The following is a 19,021-nucleotide window of genomic DNA, read 5'->3' as shown; positions in this document are numbered from 1 at the left end:
CACATGTATGTCTGCAGAAGAAAACTACAAAAAAACACAAATTAAGCAAAAATTGCTGTTGTCAGGATTTAACGCCACACAATATTCCACAACAGGAATATGGTCAACAAACAAGGAAAAAAAGAATAATGGACTAACTGAACGAAAAAAACCCACAAATGATGACAGCACAAAAATTCAACACAACAGTTGAAACGAGACAAAAAACACAGCAAAACGAAAAGACTAAACAAACACAATAGTTTTCCAAAAAAACAAAAAACAAAAAGAGAAACGAAAAAACCCCCACAAATGATGACAGCACAAAAAATATTGAACCCAAAAAATTCAGCACAACAGTCAAAACGAGACAAAAACACGACCAAACGAAAAGACGAAAACAATCACAACAGTTTTCTAAAACAGAAACAAGCGACATTTCGGGAACTGCTATCTGCTCCCGTCCTCAGGCAGAGACGCACATGGTACGGAAACACAGGTGCGACTGAGAAGGGGCTGGATAATGAGGGTATTTATCAGAAAATTGACTACATCTTGCTCAGCCAATGGCAGACAAGCTGACTCCTCATTGGCTGTGCACCATGGATGTAGTCCATTTTCTGATAAATACCCTCATTTTCCAGCCCCTTCTCAGTCGCACCTGTGTTTCCGTACCATGTGCGTCTCTGCCTGAGGACGGAAGCAGATAGCAGTTCCCGAAACGTCGCTTGTTTCTGTTTTAGAAAACTGTTGTGTTTGTTTTTGTCTTTTCGTTTGGTCGTGTTTTTGTCTCGTTTTGACTGTTGTGCTGAATTTTTTGGGTTCAATATTTTTTGTGCTGTCATCATTTGTGGGGGTTTTTTCGTTTCTCTTTTTGTTTTTTTGGAAAACTATTGTGTTTGTTTAGTCTTTTTGTTTTGCTGTGTTTTTTGTCTCGTTTCAACTGTTGTGTTGAATTTTTTTGGGTTCGGAATTTTTGTGCTGTCATCATTTGTGGGGGGTTTTTCGTTCTGTTAGTCCATTTTTCTTTGTTTTTTCCTTGTTTGTTGACCATATTCCTGTTGTGGAATATTGTGTGGCGTTAAATCCTGACAACAGCAATTTTTGCTTAATTTGTGTTTTTTGTCATTTGTGTTTTTTTGTAGTTTTCTTCTGCAGACATACATGTGCTAAGCAATGGCGTATGTCCAAAAGCCTACATCAAGTAAAACATATTATCTGTGAAACTCGGTGATAATTTCACGAAACTTGTCCCAAAAATGTTTCCAGATAGTGAAATCGCAAGAAACTTTCCTTGTTCTCGCTCTAAAACTAGCCAGATAATTATTCAATCTTTGGGTACATCAGCTGCAGATTATGTTACCTATGCAATGAAACCACAATTTTTTACACTGATGATTGATGAAATCAACTGATGTTACAGTCACTAGGCAGGTCTGAGATTGTTGAAACTCATCTGTACAAAGTAATGGCTTTGAGTGGTGCTGCAACTGGAGAAAATCTGCTGTGGAAAGGGTTTTCAGCAATCTCAAGATGGTTAAAACTGTTCACAGATCGTCAATGGAATAACCAATGTTAAATGCACTGTTGCATTGCAGAATGAGAACATCTGCAGGTCTGGCTTTCAAGCCCACTGATGAGATGCGGAAAAGAGCACAGAACATGGAAAAGTAGCTAGTTAATGATGTGAAACACATTTGTTTTTTTAAACTTGTAAATAACTTCAGTTGTATGGATGCATTTATAGTTTGTAAATAAGAAAAGCACCAAAGCCTTTACTGAAGAAAAATTTTTAAATTACTTTTCATTTTATTGTGATATCAAATATTATTTTTGTAATGTAAGTGGCAAATCTTAATTTTTTTTTACATTTATTTGATTTTTTTTTTAAATTATGTTTTGAAATGCAATGTATATTTAAAATTACCGCGAAAAATAATTTATGACATTTACGGCTATAAATTTTACAGGATTTTTAAATGCTGTAAAGAGAATTTAGGAACCTAATTTGGTGGCAGGCCTAGCATATAGTGTCACAGTATGAAATTAATGGGAAAACATGTTTTCCACTGCTTTGTAAACTTGCAAAGGCAATGCTTATTCTTCCACACAGCAATGCAGGGGTGGAAAGGATATTTAGTAAGCTCAACCTTATCAAGACAGCGCACAGGTCATGTCTTGAATCGCCAATGCTAAATGCTTTGTTCCATATCTCTTCTAGGAAGAATAAGGCAGAATTCCAGCCAACAGAAGAAATGAGGAATATGGCAAAACATCTGAAAAAGTGATATTTAAATACTGCCAGTGGTGAAGTGTAGGCTACGTGTGTGTGTGTGTGTGTGTAAATACTTGTATAGTGTTAATTGAATTGTTTTGACTGAAGTATAGTTACGTACATTATGATCAAGTAATTTTCATAAAAATTGCATTTTTTTTTTAATGTACAGGATTTTACAGGATATTTTATATTCAAACAAGGATATTACAGGATATTTCACATTTCAATCAAGGATATAGTTTTCAAAGTGGTGGCAGCCCTGTGCTAACTACTAAACTCACAAAATGATTTGAGTTAATTAGAATGTATAACAAAATATTCTGTGCTATATATGCTATTTTGTGGACTGTGAAAGTGACTAAAACCGTCGGGAACACATTTTTCTGCTTCCTAATATTTTCTTTAATCACAAATAAACGTACCTAGTAAGCCTACACATTTTTTGTTTATATAACCTTCAAATAACACATTTCACGCAACTTATGCACTTTTCGTTTTTAACAGCGACTCACTTACTAAATAATAAAGAGAACTGCTTGCCTGTTGGAATTTTGTATTCCTTTTTGCATTTATTGCAGCTTACAACTTTTCCATCACTCAATTTTGTGAAATAATTCCACACTTCACTGCTAGATCTCTTAGCAGTTTCCTTCGATTCCATTGCAGGTTTAGTTTACAAATATACGTCAGATAAATAATAAAACGGTGCCACTTTCTACTAAAGCAATTAAAGTATAATGTAATTACATTTTTTACCATTAAAATTTTACGGTGCACGCTTATAGAACTCAACCAACGTGGTGAACAAGTAAACAAAAGACGTGACGTCGAGGCATAGAAAAGAGAGGGTATAAATGAGCGCAGTTAATACAGCGAAGACAACTAGAATTTAAAGAAAAACGTGAGGCATATATCTGAAAAACTAAGATACATATTTCCATTCAAATTATTTCCGTGATCATGTGTGTGCATTGTTCAACTGACTGGCATAGTTCGGCTAGTTGGCAGCATCTGGCCGCAAAATGGCGGAAATATTGTTGTGGTAAACAAACATTATAAAATGTAAATTAAATTTTAAGAATAACGTGTTTTTTTTTATGTCTTGGGGATGGAAATGCATAAATAAAGATTTTGTAATGAATATCTACACTAGTAATAGTGTAGGCGTTCATATTTGCTATGGTACCTAATATTTCTGTATGAGGGAATTGTACAAGTACGCCGTCGGTATGTTTAACCTCAACGTAAGTATACGAATCCTTAACCAATTTTCCTGAATTTTTTAGCAGAAATTATGCACATTTTAATAATTGGCTCTACTAAATGGCAATTTATAGAAGACTAATTTATATTCGTTTGCCTTCGAAGCTTTGAATATTTACGAATATTATTTTTTTGAACGAATCGAATATGCATCCTAAAAATATTCGCTTCAGATTCGAAAATTTCGAAGCCTCGCACGTCCCTACTTTCTCCACATGCTGCTTTATATACACCTATCCCTCACTTAGCACGACTAATGTGTTTCTAAGAATGCTCGTGTTATTCGTAATCGCGTATTCTGAAGCATTAGTTTCCATAAATAGCAAGGCTAATTTATTTAATGTGTTCAAAAATTGTGTAGGGAAATATACTTTATGTAATATAAATGCGTAGAATAACACTCAACGATAAATATGTCATACCATTAATCTTTATATACCTCCCATCGCTCTTTGTATCACCAATATAACTCAGCATAATGGAAGATACATGGTTATGTACTTTATCGTCAGTCGTCTGGCTGACTTGCCCGCTCGGGCGTGACCTTTAACTCATGTCGCGTACCTTTCCAATCCATCCTATATTGACAGTGAAACCGATACAGTAGAACATCGCTACTACGAGAGCTGACAATGGCGGGAAAAATTTTTGTAACAATGATTATAAAAATTAAAAGTTAAGTTAGATTTTGAACCGTCCAGTCTTAATTTCATACTGTAACTTGAAAACGGTACACTATAGTGAAAAAACACACTTAATAAAAGTTGTAGCAAATTAAATTATGAATAGAAAGTGTTTCTATGGAATTTTTTGTATCTGCAACAGTTTTTGATTTAATCACGAATGAAATGGCCTGATAGAAAGACTGGCTCCGTTCATGAACGGAGGGGTGGTATGTGAAGCGTTAGGGAGGGGGGGAGTAAAAGAGAAGCGAAGGAAGAAAGGAAGGGTGTTTTCTGGTCTATTTTTAGATTTCCCCCTCTGCCGTCAAGAGAAAGAAAGAACAAGAGAGAGAGAGAGAGAGATAGCGCAGTCCATCTGGTGTCCACGTAGCCACACAACAGTATTAGCGCGGACGTAAAAACAGACCATAGCCACAAATTAACAAGCCATAGATAGGGCCTGGAAAAATTAGCATCTATTTATTACATAATTAGCATTTATGATGTTGAAAATTAGCATCTATTTTCCAGAAATTAGCATCTATTTTTGAGAAATTTGCATAAGATATTAAAGTTACATAACAATACAAGAAGTTGTAATAGTGTTTATACCCATTATGACGAATTTTAACACAAACCAAAATCATTAAACGGTATTTGTAAACAAACGTTTGACCACTAGTAATTTCAGATGGAAACAAACTGACGATTCGAGTTGACCAACTTCAGTACGCTAAATGTGCACCACAAAATGTATGATTTGTCCCTATGTAAAATATTGATCAGAAAAAAAATTTGAAGACTAAAGTGATTATCAACGAATGTAAAAAACCGCGTACTAAAATATTTGTAGTAGTTTTCAGCATTTAAAATATTTTCATTTTTATCTTTGCAAGTTCACTACGATCCCGTCAACGACCTAGATATTTTCTAGGTTGTTGGTTTCCGTGATGCGCTTCCCGGGAAATTTTGTTTTGTTAGGTTAGATACTCTTCATGAACAGGCAACACACGATGCAATGGCGAACGTAGGCGAACGTGATGTGATCTAACAAAACAAAATAACTGCGTCGATAAGTAGTGTGAACATTCTTTTCTAAACAACATTCAACGGTATCTTGAGTAAATCGTAAAGAATAAATTTACAAAATTACTTATTCTATACTATCATGCGTGATATTTGGTTAAGGAATGTTTTATAAATAAAGGTTAGGATTCGGATTTTATTCCTTCAACAAGCCTTGTCAGAAGCTATTGTTTACGGTAATTGTGTTATGGTGGCTATTTTCAAAAAAAATACTTTGAGGAATGTGTGTTCAAGCCATTTTGTTGCATTCTATAGTGGTTTTTCGCCCGATAATGGCAATTTTACCGCGATTTCGCAAATATAGCATTTATAACAACAATTAGTAAAAAATCGCATCTAACCTCAAAATTCGCAAAAAAATCGCATCTATCGCAAATTGCGAATTTTTCCGGCCCCTAGCCATAGATGATGTTTGTACAACAGCCAATAGTGTAGTGGGACCCACGCGGATACATAACTTTATGCCACCACACATCTGTTGTTTACAGAAGTTAAAACAGACTTTGTGGCGTCATTAACAACTTTTTTTTTGCCTGCGGAAATTTCGCGCTAATTGAAATTTACAGACGTGCTATCCAAGACTGGGGCAATGAAATTAACATCGTGCTAACTGTATTCGCGCAATCTGAAGACGTGCTAAGTGAGGGATAGGTGTACAAGGTTATGTCGTTTGAAACGGTCAATCCAACCATTGGATGCACGAAACTCAATTCCTAGCAGCTTAGCTATAAATTGCGCCTTTTCTCTCAACAAAACACCGTTTATGGGTACATTCAAGGCCCTTGAACCCACAAATCATTCCTTCAAAAGTACTTCAAGTTCCTCATATTTTGATGCACGAATGTATTTTCTCTTCTTAGAAAAACCACCACACTGAGATGCATTTTCTTCAATCGTTTTACAATTATTCACAATCGCCGAAATCGGCATTCCTAACCTCTCAGCAAGTGAAACACGAGTCTTTTGTGTTCGTCCACACACTTTAAAACGTTGAGTTTTTCACCAACAGAAAATGTTTCCCCTTTTTTACATGCTGCCATCGTGTTAAAATATGTACAGATAATAACACAGTCAATTACTCACAGAAGAAAAAGCAATGTTTTCCCCTATTCACAATATTATTTGTTGTTGACCACGTTAGTCTTAACAGTTGTTGACAAAGATTTAATACCGGTAATGTATACTGTACGTAATCCTGAATGTATAAGTTAGTGATGATGGATGGATTAATAAAATTAAAAGAAAAATAAAATAAAAAATTTTTGGTAGGATTCTGTATGCTGTCCCATTTTAATGTTTTCTGTTTCTGTTATGAGATAATTATTATCACACAAATAAATGTGAGTTCATTCTTAATTATCATTTTCACAGTAAGTATTAGGTTTTAAAATTAGATTCTCATTAGTTTCTTGGAATAAAATAATGTTAATTTAAAAGACAGCTTTAAAAAAAAAATAGTTTTCTTGCAAATGTTATAAATTTATGACTAAAAAATACTGTCTTTTATTGCATAATTGTCGCACATTTTATACTAAAATCAAGTTTGAAATGTAGGGGTGAGACGTTTATGCGAGAGAAAAAAATTTTTTTGTTAGGTAAGTTATTCATAAAAACAAAACCTATTCATGGAAAGTATGTTTGTTTAAAAAGTGGAGTATATAAGAGCACGCCGAACAATTTAAATTAACAAGTCAATCGAAAAAGAAAACCTTTCTTCAACTTTAAATAGAAAAACAAAATGTGAATGCAAGCCTGAACTAACGCATAACTAGATATCGTCGTAGTACACACTCACCACAAAAGAGTGCGAGCCAACAAATGCAGTTAACTCAGCTCTCGACAGAGAGCGCGTGTTGCATGGAATCGGCGAGATATCAGTATCGATATTCGACTACGTGTGCGCGCTCTATACGGGAAGCAACATAACCAAACATGAATAATGCCAACTACCACTGGCTATATTTTTATAAGCAGTACACCGCGGTGACGCAGACTAACAGATAAAGGTTAACGTTTAAAAAGTCTTTAAAAGAAAATTTACAAATCAGACAACTTAGTATTCCCGTTAATCAAATAAGTAAGTAGTAATATGTAGTAATGTCCGAATAGATATTAGATTTCTACTTTAAAATACATTGTTTTATACAAAAAATATACGTACACAAAGCGCTTGGAATCTAATAGCGGGACCAAAAACATCATGCAACGTTTACGCGAGAGGTTTTTTTAACCAAATTTTGACACCCTAAAATATAGGTGCGACGATTATGCGTGTGTGATGATTATGCGATAAAACAGGGTAGGTCAAGAGTAGATAAAACAAGCCATATCTGTTTCAATACTAGGTTGCTGAGTGTTTCATCAATTTCAGATGCTGGAAAGTATTTATTAAATTATCACGAAATCCAGGCAGCGTCCAGACTTCATCATTGCTAGGTTCTTTTTTATTGTTTTTTTTCAGATCATTTCTAGTTTCTACTAAAGTTTTCACAATGGTTTTTATGTCGCAAACTCTAGTTAGCCCTCCGACTGCTAGAAAAAAAAACTACAACCCACAAGCTACCAATTAACCATGTCTCATGCAGCCTGAGGAAGCAGGTCTAACCAGTGTTGCCAGTGTGCAGACACTTGTCTGCGAGCACCAGCCTGTGCGAGGTGGTGATAGACTGGATTCCCGAAGCGTTGAGCAGAGGAGTGTGTGTGTGTGTGGGCATTGAATATATATAACTTATAGAAGTCGCGAGGGGATAGGATTTATTATTCCAATTTTCGGATCCAAAACTGTGGTAGTTGTTAGCTCCGCCGCTAGACAGCTCTTCTTTCCACAAGAGGGTACTCGTAGTTACCAGCTTCCACGCCAGAGCGCTGTAGCGTCGCTTTTTTCAAGGTCATGCGCGTAATTTTCTGTCTCACTCTATCGAGAGGCGGTGCCTTTTGTTGAAATCCGAGCGCTTAGATACGGGCGGGCGCAACTGAATTGGAGGAGTACGACCACCGAAAAAAAAAGTGCTGTTAAAAGATGCCAACATAAAAATTTAAGTTTTAATTATAAGAAAACTACAGAAATTTCTTAAACGTAATAACGTAAAAAAAAATACTGACATTCGTAGTTCAGAATTTATAAAATGTTGTGTTAACGGAGTGGCGCATTGAGTAAAATGGCAAAACATAATTTGGAATAATTCTTGACAACGTTGAATGATTTTGGTAGCTATGAAACAACTATGGCTGCGATGACTGTTGAAACGCGTGCACGTAATGTTATTAGTAACTGAAACTAATGGTATGATGTCATACTTTGTGGCTATGCAGTTTATAATTTTTTTAACATAAGATGAAGCATTTTTACATAATGTTTTGGTTGTTTCGTAATTCAAAATAAATAATCTTAAACGTTATATGGTGAATATTCCCAGTAACGAATGACCACTAAAAAAATCAATTTTGCCAACATAGATCTGAAAAGTTAACGATTTACTATGCTAAGTTGCTTATAAATAACGCACATTTCCCGGATCTCCAAAGAAAATAAGAGTTTTTGTTATAGCATTGAGTTGCCACTCTTTATATTCCTTGCTTTGAGGTTAGATACACAAGTTATGCTCGTAAAAACGATGCGCAAGTATTTTGAATACAAATATATTTTCTTTTAATAACCGAAAGGTAAATATTATTTCCATGAAATATAATACAATTATTTAAACACAGACAACATATAGGAGCTATTTTTTGTTTAATATTCCATCTGGCGTGATAAATATTATATTTTAAAAACAGTTTGTGGATTTTTAATATAAAATAAATATTTATTTATGACATCAATTTAAGTTGTTCAAAAAATTCGCTTTGGTATGAATTCAACCAAATTCATGTTATTCAGGGCAGAACATTAGAAACTACCAAAAAAGATTATCTACATTGCTGTTTTGTGTAAATCTGTGCACGGACTTAGTAAGTGATATATTTATAATTCCTCATTTTAGCAACCCATTTTAACACAAGAGAAAAAGGATTTTATACTAAAAATTATTATGTTAAACCATTAATTAGCAGGAAACATGTATGAATAATCTATTTAAATTTGCATTTGAACAGTGAATATTATTTTTCAATAATAAATATATTTTATCATCGTATATTTCGGATGAAAAGTTTGTATTTCCATCTAATCAGAAGAATTATGACACAGTTAATTAAATTGCTTTACAAGTTTTTATTCACATGAAAATCATTAAAAATTGGTTGGGAAGTTATATAAATACACAAAAACAAATCATTATACATACAATTTTATTATCTTAGTGGATTTAAATAAATGGTGTCCCAGTGACTACTGCGAAGAAAAAAATCTTGCGAAAGGTTTCCTCGTAATTGAAATTCGTCAAAAAAAATCTCTCATTTTTGGTGACATTTCTGACAAGTGGTACGATGAAATTTGAGACTGGCAAATGAATGTTGTGAAGCAATAAACAAAATATCACATTCGTGAACTACAAATGTAGGTATAGTTGTTTTTATTTTATAGTAAAAGTATATCTAATAACCCGTGACTTTGCTCACGTAATTTCCGGGTATTGCTGATATTCTACCATTTTAAGAAAAGTATGAATTAAATTCCCTAAGATTTTTGAAGAATTATACACAAAGAACTGTCAAGTATAGAACATATTTAATAAATAAAAATATTTTTACGACTTATTTTTAATTGGTTTAGCGTAAGCCTATTTTAACTTTTATTTAAAATTAAGTACCTACCTTATTTTCTATCTCCCGGTTTAGTGACTTTGAGAATATATATTTCCTTGATGAATTCTTAACTCTTTTCCATCTGACGAAGAAGCCAATTAAAATATAAACTAAGACTCGCGCACTTATTGTATGTTAAGACTGCCATCGTTTGAAATTACTGTAATTTTTTTAGTTATAGTCATGCTTAGGATAATAACATAATATGCCTTATTACGCATACATTTCAGTATTCATGAAACCAGTGCATTTTTAATTGGAATGTAGAGCAGTTACCAAATTTCTTATCTCGCATATTGATTTTTTGGTATGGCTAGTATTACTTAAACTAAATTTTTGAATTTTCACTGATGTACTCTTTTCCCTTTTCTATGTGATTTAGAAAATATAGCAATATACGTAAACCAATTAAACCAAAATCATCCTGAATTTTTATTACCGAAAAAAGTTAAATACAAAAAATTTTAATATGCGTATTTAATTATTGAATTTATATATATATCTTGCCAATACTGATTTAGTGGGATCCATTTTTTTATTTTTAAAAATAATATCTACCCCTTTTACTACTTAATAGATAATGTTGAATAAGAGAAGGTTGTTTAAGGTATGTTGATTTTCCTTGCCAATATCTAAAAGTAAATTTGTACAAACGCGAAATATAATTTAAATAAGTATTTTACTTTTAAAATAAAACCATATTTTGAACGGAACACTGACTATTGGCCCAATACAAAGATTTAATAGCTAATTTTCACTTCACTCGGGTACAGAATCCCATAATTCAGTGATTTCCGTGGCTAGCTTCTTTTGGTATTTCATCATTCTCAAACGACGGTAAAGGAAGCTCCTCTTCAAGGTCGCCTAACGATGCTGATAAGACCTGCCGGGTAATTTGAATCGGTCTTTGATTTGGGTGTCTGGGGGGGGGGGGGGGGGGTGAAGGATGATGTCACGACTGGGCTGGTTAACCTAGTTCTGCCAAATACCACCAGGGGCGTATACGGCCGATAGCCGATACCCAGCGATGAAAGCGATCGCAGCGGCAGAGCTTGGAACTACAACAATTCTTCTGAGAAACCAGACAGAAAATTTAACCTGGGCTCGCGACTTCTATACATTATATATATTCAATGGTGTGGGGCAGGACGGGGACGAGGAGACGGACGAGGACGAAGAGAGCAACTACCTGCGGCGGCTGGAGGGCGGCCTGTTCACTCTGCAGCTGGTGGACTACATCCTGCTGGAGGTGTGCAGCGGCGGCCCGCCCAGCATCAAGCAGCGCATCACCCAGATCCTCAACTTGCGCGGCGGCTCCTTCAAGACCATCCGCCACGTCATGAGGGGTGTGTGTCTGCTGCTGATACTACTATACCACCACCTCTACTATACTACTACCATCACCATTACCATCACTACTACCACCCCTACTACACTACTGATTGATTGTATATTAGTAGGCTATTAGACATTTAATTTTTCTTTAAAATAAAGTGAAAGTATATATTGAAGAAAGAATACATACAGTAAAAGAGTTTCTTCTGTATTAGAGGAGTTAGAGTTTTCCCTCAATTTACACTTTCCTGCAATATAACACTGAAATAGTCAAAGTCTTGGACCAGTTGTGTGGCTTTGTCCAAAGTGTGTTAAAAATAAATTAGAAACAAACTAAATAGTGTGGGGTTTTTTTTTTTTTTTCTAAATCTTCTCAGAGATCTATTAGATACATACATAATAAGTTGTAGCAACATACCATTCAAAATTGTAAATAATTTTGTGTTAACTTTTATTTACGCCAACCATGTACATTCAACGTGGGGAAGTTTGATTATTACAAAATTAGTAAATTTGTGTCCCCTCAGTTTGTATTAATAAGGTTTCACTGTAGTTTAGATTAAAATACAGTGTGCATAGAATACTACATGCAAGTACCCCAAAAAATCAGATTTTAAAGTGTTAGTCTCATGTCATTGCCAATCACCGTTGGCTCCAGATTGTACACACTAACTGTTTACGGCTTGGCTTCTTTATTGATGCCACGGCCTTGAAAATGATAGTGTGCCTGACGTTTCAGCATGCCTTGTTGCAGCCGCCTTCAAGAATTCAGTTGTTAATTAACAATGTTTAGCATTCTTCTAGTTGGCTGTGTTGATTTTGGAGTTAGACACTGTGTTCTTTATTGCTCTTGCTATCTGCTGGCGTTTCCCTCCCCCCCCCCCCCCCTGCTCATGTTTTTCCCAGCAAGCCAATGGTAGGAAAGTCCTTCCCTGATTGACTGACACTTGAGTTAGTAGGAAGATACCACTCGTGACTGGCAGCCTATATATATAAAAAAAAACTTGCAGAATATGTAAAGTCTTACAACGAAGAAGACCCCTAGCAGAATATATATAGCCTTACCACCTTCTAGCTCTAAACCCTGAACTGAAGATGCCTGATGTGATGTAATACAAAGTGAAAAGTAGGTACAATATACCACGTTGTGCAGTTTATTATATAACGACAGCAAGACCCAGCAATCACTTTTAATATTTCCATAAATATATTCTGTGCTAATGGTACATTGAACAAAGATTTTATTGAATTAAAATTTCTAACTGAATTTTTGTTTCAGAATATGCTGGCAACTTAGGTGACGTAGGAGACACGGAATGGCGGAAAATGGAGCAACAACATATTTTGCAACTAGTTGACAAGTTTTAACTATATATATATATATATAAATCTGTACAAATTTTTTAATTTTATGTGTTAGATTAAAAAATGTGATTTAAATCAATATTTATAAATAAAACATTTTTTGTAATCTTAGTTTGTACATTTTCATGATTTATATTTAAGACCATCTGTATTTTTATTTGTTTATTATTTGCATGTTGAACTTGAGTCGGCAGCAGGATCATGGACTACAAATTCAAACTTCGAGCCTTGCCTTAGCGAGTTTCACTTGAACAAGTAACTTTATTGCTCTCTGACCCTCTCTCATTTTGTTTATTTCCCTTCCCATGGGTTTCCAAGCAACACCTGCCCTCCACGCCTGCATACTGGATATGTTGGCCTGTTAGTCTTTTGTTTGTAACAGCACGGCCACTTGATCGGGTAAATCGGGAAACCTTGAATTAGGCTTCTGCGAATACTGTTTTTTTATTTGAATCAAATTTCAAATCAAATATCAGGTTATTCACTAATAACGAATATTTTTCGAAATTAATACAAAATTTTCAGTAAATTTTTTATAGGTACTTCTCAGGAATCCAAGAAAAATCAATGCCCAACACAGTAAGTGTACTAAAACACAATAAAAGTAAGAATTTATGGACTAAGGACATTCTGTACTATCTAATCCTGTCGATAGCACAGGCTTATAAAAATACAAATTTTTTATACTTTATGTGGGATAAATTAGTTAGTTTTTATTTCAATAGGACTTAAAATTTCTTAAATATACATATTACTGATGGAATTATTGTATTAAATCATAATTTGAAGTTAAGTTAAAGTGTACCAACCTATTGGTGCTTTTAGTTTCTGTGAACAGTACAAACATTTGCATAACTGTAACCTTCATAATATTGCTACAAAAAACTGCACGTACTCTTTAAAGTTTTGAATTCGGTCATGATGATAACACTTTAGGTCATTCAATTAAAAACACTTTTGATGATAACAATATACATACTATTTAAATAATTCTGAAAATATGTGCGATGAGGTCAAGCGCTGAGATATTAACAGTCAATGTGTGCAGAGGCCTGAGATCATTGAGTCAAAATATAACTCATGAATGAAAACTTATGACTTTTGTTTGTACAACCGCCATTGTTGTGTTTAAGGACAGGTAAAGTTAAAAGTTTGCTGTCATTTTACTGTGAAACAATCAGTCCTTGATGAGAGGTGTTGCAGTGTAAATATTCATGTAATATTTTTAAAATATTTAAATTCTTGAAATTTATCTCAACTATTGGCAGATATGTTATAATGAATGTGGTTAGGTGGATAGGTGCACAAAGAAAATGAAACGTATTAGTATTATTTTCTTTAGTAAAGGAAAAATCATTATAAGTATGTAGCTTGTTAAAAGTTTTAGTTGTGTAAAGACTTTATTCTCCTGTAAACTTGCATGTGTTGTACTTCATATGATGGCTGACAGACGTTAGTGATCATGATGCCATGTCAGTGGCGGATACAGAAAAATCTCAGGGGGGGGGGGGGGGGGCGCAGGTCTACCTCTTCCACACACTCCCTTGTTACATCACCTTTGTTGCTTGGATGCAGCCAGAGATCTTTTTCCAAGCTCTATCCGTTTCATTTACGTCTCGCCCGAATATTTGCTGTTCTTGACACACGTATTTATCCCACCGCTAAAAGACATCTTGAGCTATTGGTGTAAAACAAATAAAGTCACATGCAAAGCTTAATAAAACTTTATTCAAACTGTTTCCAAGACACGAAGTCGTTAAAGGTAAGTGTATGAATGTGTATTGTATAACATCGGCGGCCGGGTGCGTGCCCTCCCCTTGCCAAGAACCATGCTTGGTGCTGGGCTGCCCTGGTCAGGGGGGGGCGCGCGCCCCCTGCGCCCCCCTATGAATCCGCCACTGTGCCATGTATTATTAATCGCAATGATACAACCTTGATATAGAGAATTTTCAAAGATATAATACAGTTATTTTTTTTTATCATGCGATGTTATGGACAGTTGTGACAGCTAATAAAACTAAACTTCCATAAGCTATTTTAGTATGTATCGGTAACAAATAATTTGAAAAATTATTTTGTTTTAAATGTCAAATTGAAAGTACCATAATTCTATTTGAATTTGAAATTTTCAAGTATTCGCAGACCCCTACTTTGAATTAGCAGTGAATTCTTTTGGTCTGGGAAATCCAGAAGAAACACTATTATTTGTGAAAGCCATCGGGAACTATCTGTTTGTCTAGGAAGTCATAGAAAGCTTAGTTGAAAAACTGCAGGCACTGCCTACAAACACTGTCATTTATACCATACAGCTTTGTTGGAAAACTACTCACCCTGCCTACAGACACTTGTCGCTGATACCATTATTGAATGTGTACTGGCGAACCTAGGCAGCGGACGTGACATGTAACATGGTGTGCCGTTGTCGTGGAACGTCCGAGGGAAAGCCTGTCGGTCATATTCTTTCTTCTGTGTTATTTATTTTTTTAGACAACTGAACTAATACTGTGATATGGCACGTGAAAGACTGGAGGACCTCATTTGCAGAATAAAAAAAATAAATTTGAACATGAAACAGACTACACTAGTGGATGGTGTCATAAATAATTATGATTTTTTTTTATTTTTACAGTTCTAGCAGTTACACTGCATTCCAATACAGCAAAGAACATATATCTGCTTGTAAAGTTTTTACCATTAAAGATATGTTTTTTCTACAGTAAGAATTAAATGCATTTATAATATTAGGTAATTTTAAAAAAAAAAAAGGATGAACAAGTAGGGAGGTACATTTACTACTCAAAATTTTTAATGTGCAGATCACTATGTATTAAGGCGATTGGTGCATGGAAAATATTACGACAAAACTAATTTAACTGTACATATTTATTTTTTGATGCTTCTTTTTAAGACATAATATACCTAGGATATTTTTAATAAACTTTTTTTTACTGAGTTATGTCATTTTAAATGCATTTATTTTCATTCCAAGCCAGAATTATTTAGAAAACACATAATTATGTTAAACTTAGGTATAGTTCAAGTAACGAGTGTACGAACAGGTTTCTGCACCTATAAAAGTAAGAAAAAAAAATTTTCATCAAAATTACAGTTTAATATTGACAATTTCCATTGATCACTGCTGGACTACTTCAGGAGCGATTTAAAGAATAAATTTAAATGAAAATGAAAACATAATTGGCAGAACACTATTGAGTTATGTATATATTTTCATATCCTTTTGTTTTTGATACGATCCGACTCAAAACACGCCCTCTGGAGTGACAGTTCTAGTGCTGCGTGTAAAACTCTCGCCGCCGGGAAGAATGTCCCTGCGACGTGGCGCTGAGGGCGGCGCTTGTCGGAACCAGGTAGTCCGGCGGAGCTCCGGCCGGCTGGCCGCAGCCTGCGGGTGGGGAGGGGGAAGAATGGGGTGTAGAGGGAGGACGAGAGAGGAGGCCGAAGAAACGAAGGGTCTGTCAAGGTCGCGCTCATGGAGCTAATATACAGTAATACATCTGGAGAGGACAAGGGAAAACCAGCAGAGGATGCGAGGTGAAGCCGGGTATCGGCGTTTGTTCCCTGCTTCCTACGCGGGAAGAAAACGAAAACGAGCCAAACTTGCCTCGCGCGACCGAAAAATCCTCCAAACTATAAACTCGCAACCGCTCCGAAACTATCAAAACAATAAAACAAAATTTTACTGGAGTATCTGTAAACATTTTTCCCACACCGCTTTAATATTTTTTTCGAAACATGAATTCTTTCATTTTTAAAAATTAAATACCTATTTACTGCCAAAAAATTTTGTGAATACGCAGAGTAAATTAATTACAACATCGAGGAAAAATTTTTGTTTGCAATTATAAGTGGGGGACACCAGCTTATGAAATAAGGAAGAAGCCTCAAATTTTATTTATATACCCCTTTTGACCCATTCAACCCCATTCTTTTATTTTTACAGAGAGTTGAAGTGGGAATAATGTTTCAGTGGGTAACACTACCGACATATGTCTTCGGAACGCACTTCTTTTTGTTATACGTCTCAAAATTTATAATTTCATACACAACGTTTATAAAAACGAATTCTTACTTACCTCATTTAATCTATTACAAACCTCTTGTAATATACGTGTATTAGTAGAAGTTAGAAGTCTTTTCAATAACATGTTCATGTTCCAGTCTACTTACTCAACCAACGTAACATGCAAACCTTAGGTAAACACTGGTAGAGAATTGTTTGGAATAACTGTAATGCTATGCATATACTGACAATGTAAGAAACTTTCAATTTTATTAATTGTTTGCATAAGAATTAATAATTTTAAAAAATCATAGAATAGGCCTTTATAGACTGAAAACCTTTCACGTACTTTCAAGTCGCGTACATAAAAGTTTTTTAATATATGTATATAATTACCAAATTTTGTTGAATATATTTAACATTTTTAAATTTTTATACATGTTACAACACACATATAATAACAAACCTATATAGTATATAAAAAAAGACAAACGCTAAATTTTAGAATTTTGTATTTCTTTTCTCTGTGTGAATAAAACAACAGTTCTTAACGTAGTTGCTAATACTGTACTATATTTCTAAAAAGATTACGAAAACCCCTGACATCGTCACCATAACAATGATAAATTTGCAAAATAATTAAGGCACATCTTTTAATGCTACGAAGCACACTCTTAAGAGAAATGTTTTAAACTTATGTTGGGATGTAACTAATATCTTAAAAGCATTGTGAAACCGTTACTTTGAGGGAAACCTTAATATACCGAACACCATACCATCCTTTAATCGAGTACGATTTTCGCTTCTTAAGACCCTTTGTCTTCAAAATGCACTGTACACAATGCATGGTTCGGAGATGCAGTCCAATTTTTCCGCTTTGCGCTTTTTCCCAGAGCTGTCGTTGATCGTCACGTTTTGGAAATCTATGAAAAAAGTAAAGAATTGTACTTACAACTGAAACAACTTCTCTTTGTTAAATAGTTTTCTTAGGTTCATCGAAAAGTTCGAAGATTAATTACTTCAGTTTAAAACATTGGCCACTTTTTTCTGATGCTTTAAAAGTTATGGGAATTAATTTAGTTAACAAATGAAAAAAAAAAAAAACCGGAGCTATTAAACATTAGATTTACTAAATTAATTAGCCTATCAGTATTATTAATGGCACAATCATATGAGCATACAATGCACAACTATCTTAGTGGTCTTGAGTCTATAGGTCTTATGTTTTATCGGACAATTGATTTAATTTACGAGTTAGTGAATTTTTCGAACCGTAAATCCATTTTTTAACTCTACGTGAAACATTGACATTTGCGAAGTCGTGCCCATGTACCTGGCAACGATAGTTAAAAAAAATCGGAGTGATATTTTGGTCAAATGGAATTACTGTATTGAGGGATACGTGGTATTTGTTTATTCGTGTGTAAGTAATAAATCAGTCTTAAAATCAGTTAATTATTTTGTCTTCCTATTTCGTATTCTAATTGAGATAAATATCAGATAAGCATGTGTTACTTGTATCACGACATCAAGGTCATATTTATCAGTAATTAATATTTCATTTTATTTTTTTGTTAACTAATGTGCATAGGGCAGTGCACTAGACATCACTACCTGTGTGTAGTGTTGCGTTACACTTTTTAACGCATTACAGTTCACATAAAATGATAAATCCAAAATTTTGTTTAAAAGTATAAATATCAGCGATCAATTTAATTAATGTCCAGTATAACTCAGTCAGTAAAACATTCGGAAATATGTATAGGACCTGTTAACCTAAATATTTGTTAACAGTTTAACTGAACTAAGATGTGTTAGAGTGGTTTTTTCTCTCTCCATATATTAGAGGTATGGGACATCAAAATACGCATCTGTCGCCCATTTACTTTAAATACAGAATTATAAACTACATATTGTGAAAACATTCTGCAGCAGTTTTTGCTGAACGGAAAAACACGGATGAGAAGACAGACAAAATATGTTTGGTAAGTGATTTTTCGTCAAATAAAATGGAACAGGACAGGGCTTATCAGAATGAAAGTACAGAACTACTTTTGTGCAAGGAAATGTATTTTACAAACACATTTCAAGAGAAATCACCTTTAAATGAAATAGATCTTGCTGACATGGAAGAAATAGACTTAGATTTAGAGGCCAGGCCCCTTTCAAGTGACGAAATTTCTCTTTAAGGGCTGAAATATGTTTCTGGCTATTTAGCTCACCGTTTCAAAAATAAATAACCTGACCTTGGCACTACGGATTTCAATTCGGAGGATGATAGCTGGA

The 19,021-nt window shown here is 34.4% G+C and overlaps 1 protein-coding gene across 3 annotated transcripts in view; it reads left to right on the top strand.

The window, feature by feature from the left end:
* The window catches only part of LOC134531671 (beta-catenin-like protein 1), a 95,518-nt gene extending 82,693 nt beyond the window's left edge, over positions 1-12,825 (top strand). For all 3 annotated transcript variants that reach the window (XM_063367458.1, XM_063367457.1, XM_063367459.1), the window contains exons 10-11: positions 11,162-11,360; positions 12,629-12,825. In XM_063367458.1, the coding sequence (XP_063223528.1) occupies positions 11,162-11,360; positions 12,629-12,717 (288 nt within the window). In that variant the 3' untranslated portion in view covers positions 12,718-12,825. The remainder of the gene's footprint in view (positions 1-11,161; positions 11,361-12,628) is intronic.
* The last annotated feature ends 6,196 nt before the right edge of the window (positions 12,826-19,021 follow it).

The sequence above is a fragment of the Bacillus rossius genome, chromosome 5 (assembly GCF_032445375.1).
Source record: "Bacillus rossius redtenbacheri isolate Brsri chromosome 5, Brsri_v3, whole genome shotgun sequence".
Taxonomy (NCBI): Eukaryota; Metazoa; Arthropoda; class Insecta; order Phasmatodea; family Bacillidae; genus Bacillus; species Bacillus rossius.
This window is presented reverse-complemented; position numbering and strand designations above follow the sequence as displayed.